Source organism: Perognathus longimembris, chromosome 3 (genome assembly GCF_023159225.1).
Source record: "Perognathus longimembris pacificus isolate PPM17 chromosome 3, ASM2315922v1, whole genome shotgun sequence".
NCBI lineage: Eukaryota > Metazoa > Chordata > Mammalia > Rodentia > Heteromyidae > Perognathus > Perognathus longimembris.
This window is the reverse complement of record NC_063163.1, coordinates 104,818,193-104,831,435: the sequence shown is the minus strand read 5'-3', so window position 1 is coordinate 104,831,435 and position 13,243 is coordinate 104,818,193. Positions and strand designations below refer to the sequence as shown.

The following is a 13,243-nucleotide window of genomic DNA, read 5'->3' as shown; positions in this document are numbered from 1 at the left end:
CTAATGAAAATCATTAGAAACCAAGATGTGGAAATCTCATCTTTTTGTGTATTATGTGTACCAAATCTGCAGCTTGAACTCAGGGCCTGGATGCTGTCTCTGAGCTTTTGCACTCAAGGCTAGAGCTCTACCATTTGAGCCACAGCTCCACTTCCAGCTATTTTGGTGGTTAATTGGAGACAAGAGTCTCATGGAACTTCCTGTAGAAGCTGGTTTTGAACCAGGATCTTCAACTTTCAGCCTCCTGAGCAGCTAGGATTATAGACATAACCTATCAGCATCTGGCTTCAGAGCACAACTTGAATTTTTTTTTTTGCCAGTCCTAGGGCTTGGACTCAGGGCCAGAGGACTGTCCTGGCTTCTTTTCGCTCAAGGCTAGCACTACCACTTGAGCCACAGCGCCACTTCTGGACGTTTTCTATACATGTGGTGCTGGGGAATTGAACCCCAGGGCTTACATATACGCGAGGGAAGCACTCTTGCCACTAGACCATATTCCCAGCCCACAACTTGAAAATTATAGTGGGAATAATTAGTTCAAAGCACTCACATTTAATTCACTAAGTTGCTGTTTTCTTTAAATCATTATATTATAAATAGGTTGCCTTTGGACTTAAACAGTAACTAAGTGTCTTACAAAAGTAACTGGATATGATATATAAGTATCCTTCTGTGTGCCTTTCTTTAATACAAGAAAGGACAATATCCTTTGATATGATACAGATGAGCAGGAAAACAGGACTCTTTATTTTGGTTGGTGATACCAGAAACCAGGATTAAGTGACCAAGAACAAGAATTTCCTCAGATGTAAGATGTATGGCTCACAAATAATTTGCTGAAGCAGGATAAGAAAAACAGAAGAAATGTAACGCAATACCAAGCTAACAACAAATTGTAATAGACAGTAAAATCGAAGAGAGTGAGTAAAACGAAAGTAGTGCTCAAAATACTAGAGTAGATTAAACTCATTCTGCAAGACATTAATTGCTATTCATGTTCAGGCATAAGAACACTTATACCTAGAGAAATAATGTTAGTGAGGAATCTGAATGTAAGATTTACAGCATCTAAAACTGAACTGTTTTAGACAAGTAGCCAAGAATCAACTTGGGCTATTTTCCAAACATGTATCTCTTAAGACAAAGATGAACCTGTAGTCAATTAAAATCCCCATAGGACAGTGGCAGTTGCCATGCATCAAAGTGAAAAACAAAGGATAATGGCATATCAAGAATAGACCATATCCATAAGATTAAGAAGTAAATTTTTTATTGTGCATGTAAAAGGAGATCATTATTTTTGTCTCAGAAACAATGGAGAGGATGTAGACTAATTAATATATGCATACATGAGCATACATTATAGAATTAAGGTCTAGGGATTTTGTTCCTGTCAATTTTAATTAAGAGCCCAAGAATCCAATTTTAATGAAGATATCATTTCTCATGGCTGTCACGGTTTCACCTGCAGTTTGATAAAACCTTTACACCTTTTCAAAAGAAAAAATATTAAAGAGGTTAATTTGAATTTTTCTCTGATATTGCAGATAAATACTACTTAGAAAATTATAGAGAAAACAATATGGATATTATTTTGTATTTTATCTCAACAACCTCACTGTGACCATCGAGGTATGAGAGTAAGTTACTAAACTTGAAAATAACTGTTTGAATGAGCTAATTAGGGATAAATGAGAAAATGCCACGAAAGGTTTTACCGTAGTCTCTGGATATTAGAGGCAACCCCAGAAAGACGATATATTCCATCCACAATGCCATATCTCTCAATGAATGCTGTGCAACTTTGAAGAACCTGGGGCACTAGAGAAAAAAATTGCATATATTACATTGCTAATATCAGGAGAATCAAAGTCATCAAAAGATGAAAATGTCTTAGTTTCTACAAGCAAGATAAAATTTGTAAATTAAAGGAAGGAGGGAATTAACTCACCACAAAAATGATGAGAACGTATTAATTCATTTCATATTTAAACCAGGTAATGACTTCCTGAATAATCAAACTGGCTCAGTTCATATAGTGACAGGATAATCTCTCTACAATCTTCTGCAGTAGACTTATTTAGATCATGTGGCAGCAGTAATGTGAACTGTTTAGCTCTAATACTGTGACAGATTAAAATTAAAATATAGCTAGCTGTTCAGTTAAATTCCATACACAGTAAATGATTATGTAAAGTTAAATGCTTATCTCAACAACATAATTACTTGTAAGTACTGCAAGTTCTCACTTCTGAAAAAGCTCCTTTTATCTCTCACAGTTAATGCTAACCCTATTATGTTCAATGAACAAAACTCTTTTTTTTGCAAGTTCTAGGGCTTGGACTCAGGGCCTGACCACTGTCCCTTGCTTCTTTTTGCTCAAGGCCACTTGAACCACAGCGCCACTTCTGGCCTTTTCTATGTATGTGGGGCTGAGGAATCAAACCCAAGGCTTCATGTATATGAGGCAAGCACTCTTGCCACTAGGCCATATTCTCAGCCTGAACAAAACTCTTAACTTAATTAAAAGGTTAGAGCAATTTCAAAGGGATTTTAATTTCCCACCCTTGGTTTTTTAAACTTTTAAAAAATATATTTTTTCCTTCTTTTGGGGTGGTGCCTAAGCCTCCAGAGTGCTAGGATTATATAAGGCTACATTAACACGCCTGATTTCCTGAGCATCTCATGTAGATGGTCAAGCTACATTCTTTCACTTTTATAGAAATCATATAGGAAAATACTATCAGTATTCCCACTTTTCAGAGAAGAAACTGGAACTTTAGGATATGAAGTTCTGACCAATGGCAACCAGGAACCAGTGACTGAAATGAAACTCTAACCCAAACAGTCCAAGCACAGGACCTTTAACCACACTGCAATGTACTACCTGGGGCCTTAGGCTCTCTACCACATATTTAAATGCCTTAGTTCCACATTTCACAATGCTAGAACAACTGAAATCTCTCTGCTTCCCATATAAACCATTCCATGACTCCTTCAAAAAGCCATTTCCTCTACTGGACTCTCATCCACAATTTTTATCATACAAAAAATCTAGGCTGTTACTGAGACAGTATCACTCATAAGCCTTCATCAAATACTCAACAAGCCTAGGCAACTGCAGCACTATGCTCTATGTGCTTACAGAATTATGTAATTTCCAAGTAGCACTTTTTGATGTATGCTACTATCTCTTCATGGCAGTGAGCTCTTCCAGGGCAAAAGCCAGGCTTTCTTCAACCTTGAACATTCAATACTTAGGAATACAGTCTTGACATAAGGGACAAAATCATCAAGGAGATTACATTAAAGGTGCCCTAAGAGCTTGAAAAGGTGACCTAAGTTGGCAGGGTAGGGAACTCAGGTTTTATATGGAGCTATATTAATGTTCAGTTGTCTATTTCTGCATCTGAAAATGTTCAGGACTTTGAGTAACAAAGAAGGGATATGTTATGTAACAGAAATGAAGGGCAGGTAGAACTGTAGGATATTTTTATGGGATAGCTTTGATATATGCAATCTAATGAACTACAGAGTATGTTAAATATAAATATGAAAGTTCTTTACAAGCTGGGTCCTATTTTCAATATGCTGATTAATAACCTCAGTGTCTTAGGTTTCTAGTCTATAAAGTAGAATAATAAAATTCAGAGTTCGAATGTTTCTATTACCTAAGTCAAATACATTTAGAGATTATTGGAATAATTAACACAATTACTTAAAAAAGGAAAAGCAGAGCTTTAATTTTTTTACGAGGTGAGCACTTTACCACTAGGCCATATTCCCATCCTCAAGAGCTTTAATATTTTTAGAAGATGCTTCTTATTATGCTTTCTCCAAATTAACACATTCACCATAGTACACAAAAAAATGGCCTTAGAAGAAAAACGTTCAAACACAGCATTTTGTTTCCAATATTACTAGGCTCTCTGGGCACGTATTATACAATTTTCATAAAAATAACCTACCATCCCAGAAAAATAGATAACTTTGGATAGATTCTTATATTTATGTGACTGTAGTGTCCTATCTGCTTATATTCTTCCAAGTAAGTATAACAGTTCTGAAAGGACAGAGGCAGAGGTCTTGCCCTGATAAGAGGCCAAGCTTCCTCAGGAATGTTTTATGGGAAACACTGACTGCTTCTTTACACTTCATGCCAAGCACAAAGGCTGATTGTCTATAATCACATAGTGAAACTAAATATATAAAATAGTGTAACAATTGCAATTTCTAACAAGACAAATGAGATTTTAATTAAAATCGATAGTAAAATGGAAAAGCATTCACTTTGACTCTAAAGAAAAAAGAAGTAGAAAGTGTCAGAAAATGAAAAGAGAAGACCTGGTTTTCTTCTCCATTAATATGTATGAAAGCATGAGAATCCAGCATATTATGTCTCAGAAAAAATTCTAGTAAAAAACCCCATTTGATTGTTACTCCTCATTCCCTTAATCATCTAACAAGCTAACCCAATACACACAAAGTTATGATCCAGTCAAAAGATGACATCAGAGCTGGGAATATGGCCTAGTGGCAAGAGTGCTTGCCTTGTATACATGAGGCCTTGGGTTCAATTCCTCAGCACCACATATACAGAAAATGGCCAGAAGTGGCGCTGTGGCTCAAGTGGCAGAGTGCTAGCCTTGAGCAAAAAAGAAGCCAGGGACAGTGCTCAGGCCCTGAGTTCACAGCCCAGGACTGGCAAAAAAAAAAAAAAAAAAAAAAAAAAAATGACATCAGAAACATCCAAAATGATTCTTCCAAAAGGCAGTTAAGAATTGGTCTCACGTATTCTAGACAATATACTTCCAATCTATTTTAACATCTTTAGTTTTTATATGCTCATATAACAGCAGAATATAAAAATTCTTAAAACTGATGATGCTTAAGTTTAAAATTAGTGCTTAAAGGGGGGCTGGTAGTATGGCTGAAATGGTAGAATTCGTGACTAGCAAATGTGAAGCCCTGAGTTCAATCCCTAGAATTTCCACAGGGGGAAAAAAAAAGAAATTACTAAAAAAGGAGCTGGGAATGTGGTTTATCTAACATGCATGAGGCCCCAAGTTTGATTCGTTTCTACCACATAAACAACAACAACAACAAGGATTTACAAAAAGAAGTAGGAAATAATTAAACATAACAAGAACTAATCATTTGTGTTTCTTGACAGTTTTAGTTTCATTTCTGTCCTTCTCACTCATTTACCATTCTGATTCCTCTCTCTATTTACCTAGTCTTACTTATTTTGTGTGTATGTGTATCTGATTGTACTTCTGCTTGAACTTAGGGCTTTATGCTCTAGGCTTGGCTTTTTGCTTCTGGCTGGTACTCCATCCCTTGAACTGGACTGGAGTACAGTAATTTGCTGGTCAGTTGGAGACAGTCTTGTAGAATACAGACCTAATTGTCTTCAAACTACCACCCTTCATGTCTCAAGTGTTTTGAGTAGCTAGGATTACAGGTGTGAGCCAGTAGTACCCAGCTGTCATCCAGATATTTTTTTTTTCTTTTTTTGCTTGTCCTGGGGCTTGAACTTTGGAAATGGGCACTGTCTTGAGCTTCTTTTGCTCAAGGCTAATGCTCTACCACTTTGAGCCACAGCTGCACTTCTGGTTTTCTGGTGGTGAGTATGATGAACTTTCTTGCCTGGGCTGGTTTTGAGCTGTGATACTTGGATATCAGCCTCCAGAGTAGCTAGGAGTACAGGCATGAGCCATGGGCAACTGGCTTCCTCCAGATTATTTTTATGCCCCTACTGCCTGCAGGTATTATGCAAGCATTGCAGAACAAAATGAAATGTCATAGTCTTCTTCAGGGAGTTGGCTTCTAGGTACAGCATAGTGGAACTTAGAAGGAGCACATCAGGATTCTTGGTTAGGAAAATATAATTCCTTAAAGAACTGATTTCATCCTGTATCTTCCTATTGTGCTCTGATTATAAAAAATATCATATGCATATAATAGTTGAAAAACAATGCTCTTGTAGAAATAACTTCAAACACATAGGTTGAAGTCATCAGTTTCCTCTCTTAGGCTTCAAAATACTTTCTTTTATTATGTATTTAAAATACTATTATTTTACCAGTTTTCTAGAAAGTACTCACAATGTTTTATTAGCAAATTCATTTCAAATGTTAAAGAAAATTCTGTTTAACTTTGTGCTGAAAAATGAAACAAGTCTTATAAAAATAAAATCTATGATACCTGAAAGCTTTGTTGCATTTGGTCAGATTTTATGTTAGGGAGAACAGGAACACTGTGCTTACTACGTATTTCACTTGTCAAAAAGAAATGATATATTCACCATGGCTCATGCCTGTAATCCTAGCTACTTGGAGGCAATGAGTTGGAGGTTTGAGGGCATCACTGAAAAAAAGTTCGTGAGATTCCCATCTCTATCAATAGCTTGGCAAGGGGCTAGGATCCAGAATATCTCAGATACAGGTCAGGCCAGCCCATGAAAAAAATTTCATTATACCTTGTCTCAAAAGAAGCTGGCTATAGTGGCCTGTGCCTGTTATCCCAGCTCTGGTGGTAAAGTGTAAACAGTTCAGGCCAGGTCAATTACAAAGCCAAACCCTATCTCAAAAATAGCTAGAGCAAAAAGGCCATGGAGGCATAGTTCAAGCAGTAGAGTATCTGACTAGCAACCACAAAGGTCCATGTTCAAACCTCATCAGTTATTAAAAAAAAGGGAAACATTTAAAACTTCTAAGGTTCAACTAAAAATTGCTGAATTGACACCTGAAAGCTAGGGAACAGCTAAGGAACACAGCAGAACAATCTAGCAATCACTCTCTAGTTATGTTCCCACCTAGGCAAGGGTGCACAATGGCAAGAGATTAAAAATAAATAAAAACATATTGACTCTATAATAAATAACAAATTAGTATAATCTTTGCACAAAAATACCAGTAGGCAGATTTTTAAAATAATCAGCTCTGTAGATAACTGTGATATAATCTTCATGAACTCAATTATGAGCCAGATGCTGGTGGCTCATGCCTATAATCCTAATTACTTAGGAGGCTGGGATCTAAGGATTGTGGTTTGAAGCCAGCCCAGGAAGAAAAGCCCAGAATATTCTTTTATATCCAATTAAATGTCAAAAAGCTGGAAGTGCAGCTGTGCCTCAAGTGGTAGAGCTCTAGCATTGAGCTAAAACAGGTCAGGGACAGTACCCGGGCTCTGAGTTTAAGCCCCAGGAATGGCACCAAAAAATTAAAAATAGGCAAGTAAACTCAATTATGAACACTCTGATAGCCAAAAGTCTGAGATCATGTGAACGAAGCCAGACACTAGAACCACAGAATAAAGGAAATTGCCTTGTCAAGCTCCTATGTGATTTTCTTATAACACTTTGTATACCAAACGTGGGCCAGGTTTGTAACTTGTTCCAACAGGGAAGTGTTCAAAAGTTTAGAAAGTATAACAGGATAATCTCTCTAAGGTTGATTATTCACTAGGAAAACAATCCTCAGAATGAGTCATTCAGAAAACATCATTCTGATATGGGTTGCTTTCTCAGGAAAATCTGGTGAAAAGACTACTTTATTTAGGGTAAAATTTGCATTGCTTAACAACAAAAAACTTAATCCTCTCATTCTCATTCTCCCAAGTACCTAGCTCGGGCAACCGACTTTCTGCCATATATTTTGAATAATGCCTCATTATCTGCTGTGTGTGTCTCCCATCTTCTCTGACTTTTTTCCCCCTTTCCACGATGTGTCTTGATGTTCTCACTGGCCAACTATCCCATGAGAATTCTAACTTGCAAAAATAATCTTCAGGATTTTTGTTGCCTTTTTGACTTTCAGGGAACATATGAAGTTGATATTAATTTGGAAACATCTGTTTCTATTAATATTTTCTCAACTCTCACAAAACACAAAATGGTTTCCATTAAATCATATTACAAGACCACTAGTGTCCTTTAAGCAATAAATAAAGTATTACTTTGGGTGTGATAATATCAAAAGTATTAAACTGGTTTCCACTACTGTCTCTAAAACCACAATGATTATTTTCCTCCAGGATTTAGAATCTCACAAAGCATCTAATTCTGGTCCTTATCAATATCACAAACAGATGTCTCGTTAATATTCTATTATCACTAAAGCAGAAGGTAGAAAGAAGTGCTATTTTAAAATATCAAAAGAGAAGTTTTTCCTTCTCTCCATCCATTCATGCAACCACTAAATTCTTGATCAACAAATTAATTTATAGAAAAAGATCTGTAAATTTTATACCAAACCAGGAGGCTAGTTTCATATTTTAGAATCTCAAAACTGTCCCTGTTTTTCTACACAGAATTAATTATTTTAGGATGTGAGCAAGAGAACTGGCTAAAGAAGCTATCTGTACAGATATAAGAACTAAGGCACGGTAGCAATGTTGCTGTGACAGGTGTGTGCGTGTGGTACTCTTCCTGAAGGGATCAGAAGCATCTTCATGTAAAAGTGTATTATTCCAAGACTTTGTTGCTCTACCTAGTTGAAGAAAGGTTCCTGAGAAAACTCGGCACTGGCTGCTGAAGTGAAATGAAGCAGCTACCACTTAGTCTTACCTACTCTGTACTGATTATAGAAAGCTAATACAGAAAGAATTGGTATTACAAGCTTATAAATTTGACTTTTACCTTCAAAACCAGAATTCAGAAGGTGTTCCCCGAGGTCACAACCAAACACTCTCTCTTTCAAGATTCCTCGCTGCTTTAGCTTCTGTTTGGTTGGACGAGACTTCATGAATGTTCGCAAGAAAGTAATGAGCTTGCCGTGCTTTTTAGATACTAGAAAAATAGGAAAGAGAAAACATAGTAGTTGTGACAAGAGATTACCCTTTTCTTAGCAAACAAAGAAACACACATCTGCAAGGTTGACTGTAAGATAATCTATTACAAACACACTTTGTAGGTAAATTTCAAAAGTTTAGCTAACACCTGTGCTAAAACAAAACATAAACTTTCATAGTTTTACACTTTTTACCAGCCTTTGGTTTTATTTAATAGCACTGCAAACTTAAAGCACTGCAAACTTAATGTTGCAATCCACAATTTTAAAATTAAGTTTGGTAAGCCAGTTACCCTCCTAATGTGTATTTAAGGACCTGAGTTTTATTCTAATATATTACTTCATATAAAGCCTTAACCTAATGTAAAAGTAGATTACATTTCTAGTCAATTTCTAAAATATTTTTCCTGATAATGAACAATTTCATAGCATTTGTAATATGCTTAGTAAATTCCCCTTTCTCTTTTTATAATCTCATGATGGTATAAAGAAATGCCTAGGGGCTGGGGAATGTGGCTTACAGGTAAAGTGCTTGCCTAGCATGCATGAAAGCCCTGGGTTCTATTCCCCAGTACCCCAGAAGTGGTGCTGTGGCTCAAGTGGTAGAAGGATAGCCTTGATAAAAAGAAGCTCAGGTACAGTGTCCAGGTCCTGAGTTCAAGCCCCAGGAATGGCAAAAAAAAAAAAAGGAAGAAAAGAAAGAAAGTATTAAGTGTAACACACACATATATATATGATCAGATTTTTCTATAACAACTCATCTGTAATATACTAAATACTTAAATCTTTGGCAGATCAAGGCAAGATATAATTATCCTGATATGTACTTATATTTGACATGCTTGGAAACTGCACAAAATTATAATCTCCCTTATATATGACAACAGTTTTACTATAAACTTAATGAGAGGCTCTTGACTACTAGTGAAACATTTAGAGCATACTTGGTTAACTTCAGAGTTCACATATATTGTACTTATGGGCCATGAGTTTTATTTTAGTAAGATTGTTCATTATGAGTCTTTTTACGGAGTAATCATCAAACCATTTGTGCTTATTTTCAAATATTTTTTACTTTGAGTTTTATGTAATTTTACTGAGTTTCTGAAAAATAAAGTAAATTTGATTCTGATTTGTAACAATTTAACAATGACATAATAACTTAGAAGAATTTTAGTTTTGATAACATTATTTCTACCTGTAAACACGGTAGATTATTGTTTTTGTAAATCTCTTAGTATCTCTCAGTGAAGTTTCCTAACTTTTTAAATGAAAGGCTATATTCCACATTTTGTTTGTTTTTAATACTACTAAGCGTCTTATAATGCTTCAGCTTCTTATACTGAATTGGTATTCTAGAAATTTTTTTTGTGCATGTTTGTGCCAGTCCTGAGGCTTGAACTCAGGGCCTGTCCCTGAGTTTTTTGATCCAGGCTTGTGCTCTACCACTTGAGCTACAGTTTTTCTCTTTCAGTATTTTGGTGGTTAACTGGAGATAAAAAGTTTCAAAGTCTTTCCTGCCATGGCTGGCTCTGAACTGTGATTCTGAGATCTCAGCCTCCTGGATAACAAGGATTACAGGGGTGAGCCACTAAGCACCCAGCTTAACCATTTTTGTAGAATTAAGTTGTTGTTGTTTTTTACTAGCATGTATTAACTGTATAGAATAATGAGTTTCATTATTAGTTATTGGTATTTTAAGGACAGGAGTAATTTCTTGTTTATTTGTTTCTCTCACTGGCCCATGTTTTTAAGATTTGTGCTAACAGCAGGCATTCATATTCTAATGCTGAATTTGATTATAAAGTATTTACTGAATTTGACAAATGCATATGATGTATATGAGAAATTTTGTCAGATATTTCTAAGAATGCTTCAAAGGAATGGGAATGAATTTTTACTATTAACAATATCAGAGCATCTACTCTACACCTCAGAAAATGTTCTAAGTCTTAAGTTATCAGTGGGAAACAAGAAGGACAAGGTCCCTATTGTCACAGAGCATCTTCAGGAGAGACAGGAAATGAGCAATTCAATAGCATTTTCTCTCCACTTACTGTGTAAACCTAACTGTGAGCTTATATTTCTCAACCATTCATTCCTCATAACATTCTACCTGGAAATAGTACTATTAGCTCTATTTCAGATGAAAAAAATTGAGGCAGAAAATACTGAATTTGCATGCCCAAGGTCTCATGATCACATTGCTTCCTTAAGCAGGTCATATCTGAACCGGAAGCTGAGGGAGTCCATAAGCCAGAAAGACAGTGCACAGAACTGGGTTAGAATGAGGGCAAGGGCAGGGACTACAGGCCATAACAGAGTACAGGTTATATGCAATGCACACACACTAAATGGTTAATAAGCTGGGCTCCTTCACAGCAAAGAAGGACATTTCTTTCCCATCAATTAACAATGTCTTATCTAGAATTATGGGCTGGAATTAATTATATATTGATTTTTATAATTTACTGAAACAGATGTATATGTATTTTTAATTACGATCTAACCAAACCCTCATATCTAATAAAATTCTATTAGTCAGAGGGCAGCCTGTGTACAAGTGGCCTTTCTTTCTAGACATTGATTCTACTTCTGGGCTTGCTAACTGGCTCAGAAACAAAGATGGTTGGCTTTCTTTCCACATTCGGGAAAAGGCTGTGCATTTATTATTATTTTTAATGGTGACACGAAACCTAACTAATTAAGAGTTAAATTAAAACTAATTAAAACACAAAACAAAGACATGGAGGGTGTCACCACAGTGCTGTGCTCTCACATGGCACTCAAGGGCTCTGGAAAATAGTACTGATGGGTATGGGCTCCTGGCTCCCATTCTGTGAGGCCATCTTGCTCTTGTTAACTTTCCCACATTCTGATTCGGAGTGGTAGCAGGAAAGATAGATATGATTCTTTCTTAATGAGCTATATACAAACTGACACATTGAAAAAAAGTAGTTACTCATGATGATGACTTTGTTTGCAGTCATCAGTGATTTCTAAGCTTTCAAAGGAAGATTAAACTATGCTCTGCATATTTGGAGTTGCTGTTACTCAGGCTGTAATTGGCACTTTCACTCGTTGTAGTAGATAGTTGTGGTGGGACGCCCTAGTATTCACAATTATAAAGCCAATTAATTATCAATATAGTAAACTCAACTTGATTAGAAATGCAAACTAATAGAAGACTTCAATTTAGTTAAATTCAAACTTTTGAGGAACTGGTAGCATTTCTAATTACAAATGAGTGTTCTATTAAGTTTCTTTATTTTAAATGTTTTTCTCATTTCTTTCATTTTTTCTTCTCATTTCATTCTTTCTTCTCTTAGCCATTGAAATGGCTAATGAGAAGAAATGGAAATTATTTTGGCTCTCTCTCCATCTCCCCATTGTCTTCCAGTTCAATATTGCTAATGACTCTTTTTTGAGAAATATAACATATTCTTGATTCTACCAGAAGACTTCATCAAGGAAGGCAAAATTTGATTTTTCATGCTCATAAGCCTATTTCTATGGAGAAACACTGAAAAGCTGAATGGGAAGGCAAACCATGAGAGGGTCAAAGTCTACCAAACATGTTGATCTGAGGCCATAAAAATGATAACAATAGTATTCACAGATAAAATACATCAAACAATAAGCAAACAATGATACTCAGAAAATCATAGTTTTATACACAAACTTCTCATTCTAGAGGTAAAACTACATATGTGCACAAAATGAGCTTGTTCATAGCTGTTTAGCTGTGGCAGATTTTATATCTACAATTTTTTAAAAAACTTGAGACAAATCCTGCTAGTCCAGTTTTTCTGGCAGTTACAAGCTTTAACAGAATGATATACACCTTAGTATCAACAGGTAAAGCTTTATGATACCAATAACCAGTTTATGGCAAGACATTAAAACATACATTCCATATACCACAGTGAACTTTGACATGGGAGTAGGACACTGAGGCTTTTAGTTACACAAGTATAATAGTTCACCAGAAGTCCAAAAGTTGTCTTGTGTTTTCATAATACTTCCCCAAATAAGAGAATCAAAGTTCTCGGAACTGATTCTCAGAAATCTTCTAGACTAGTAATATATGACAGATTCAGGCTTGGATTATTTTCTGCAAGTGGAAAAAAAGATGGTTTATATCTAGAATCTGGCCTTGGCATTTTCATTTAATTATACATCTCAAGTTGTAAACTCAGAAAGTAAACAAACACTGAAACTCAAGCAAACAAAACTACAGGGTAATGGTGGTTCATATGCATTAACACACGAATCACATGTAACACCATGCAGACTCCCTGACTGAAAACCAAGGACATAGTGGAGTATGAGTGAAATGCTTGTATAGTTGGAAACCCATGGAATCTTACATATTATATACAACATCTTATCTCTTGCTCAGGTCTCATATTAGATCATTCCATGGAAATTCAGTAGAAGAGAATATAAAC

General features: G+C 35.8%; 1 protein-coding gene across 3 annotated transcripts in view; it reads right to left on the bottom strand.

Annotated features, from left to right (window-relative positions):
* The window catches only part of Arhgap32 (Rho GTPase activating protein 32), a 136,408-nt gene that overhangs the window by 22,464 nt on the left and 100,701 nt on the right, over positions 1-13,243 (bottom strand). For all 3 annotated transcript variants that reach the window (XM_048343646.1, XM_048343647.1, XM_048343648.1), the window contains 2 exons: positions 8,642-8,791; positions 1,719-1,821 (listed from right to left, as the gene is read on the bottom strand). In XM_048343646.1, the coding sequence (XP_048199603.1) occupies positions 1,719-1,821; positions 8,642-8,791 (253 nt within the window). The remainder of the gene's footprint in view (positions 1-1,718; positions 1,822-8,641; positions 8,792-13,243) is intronic.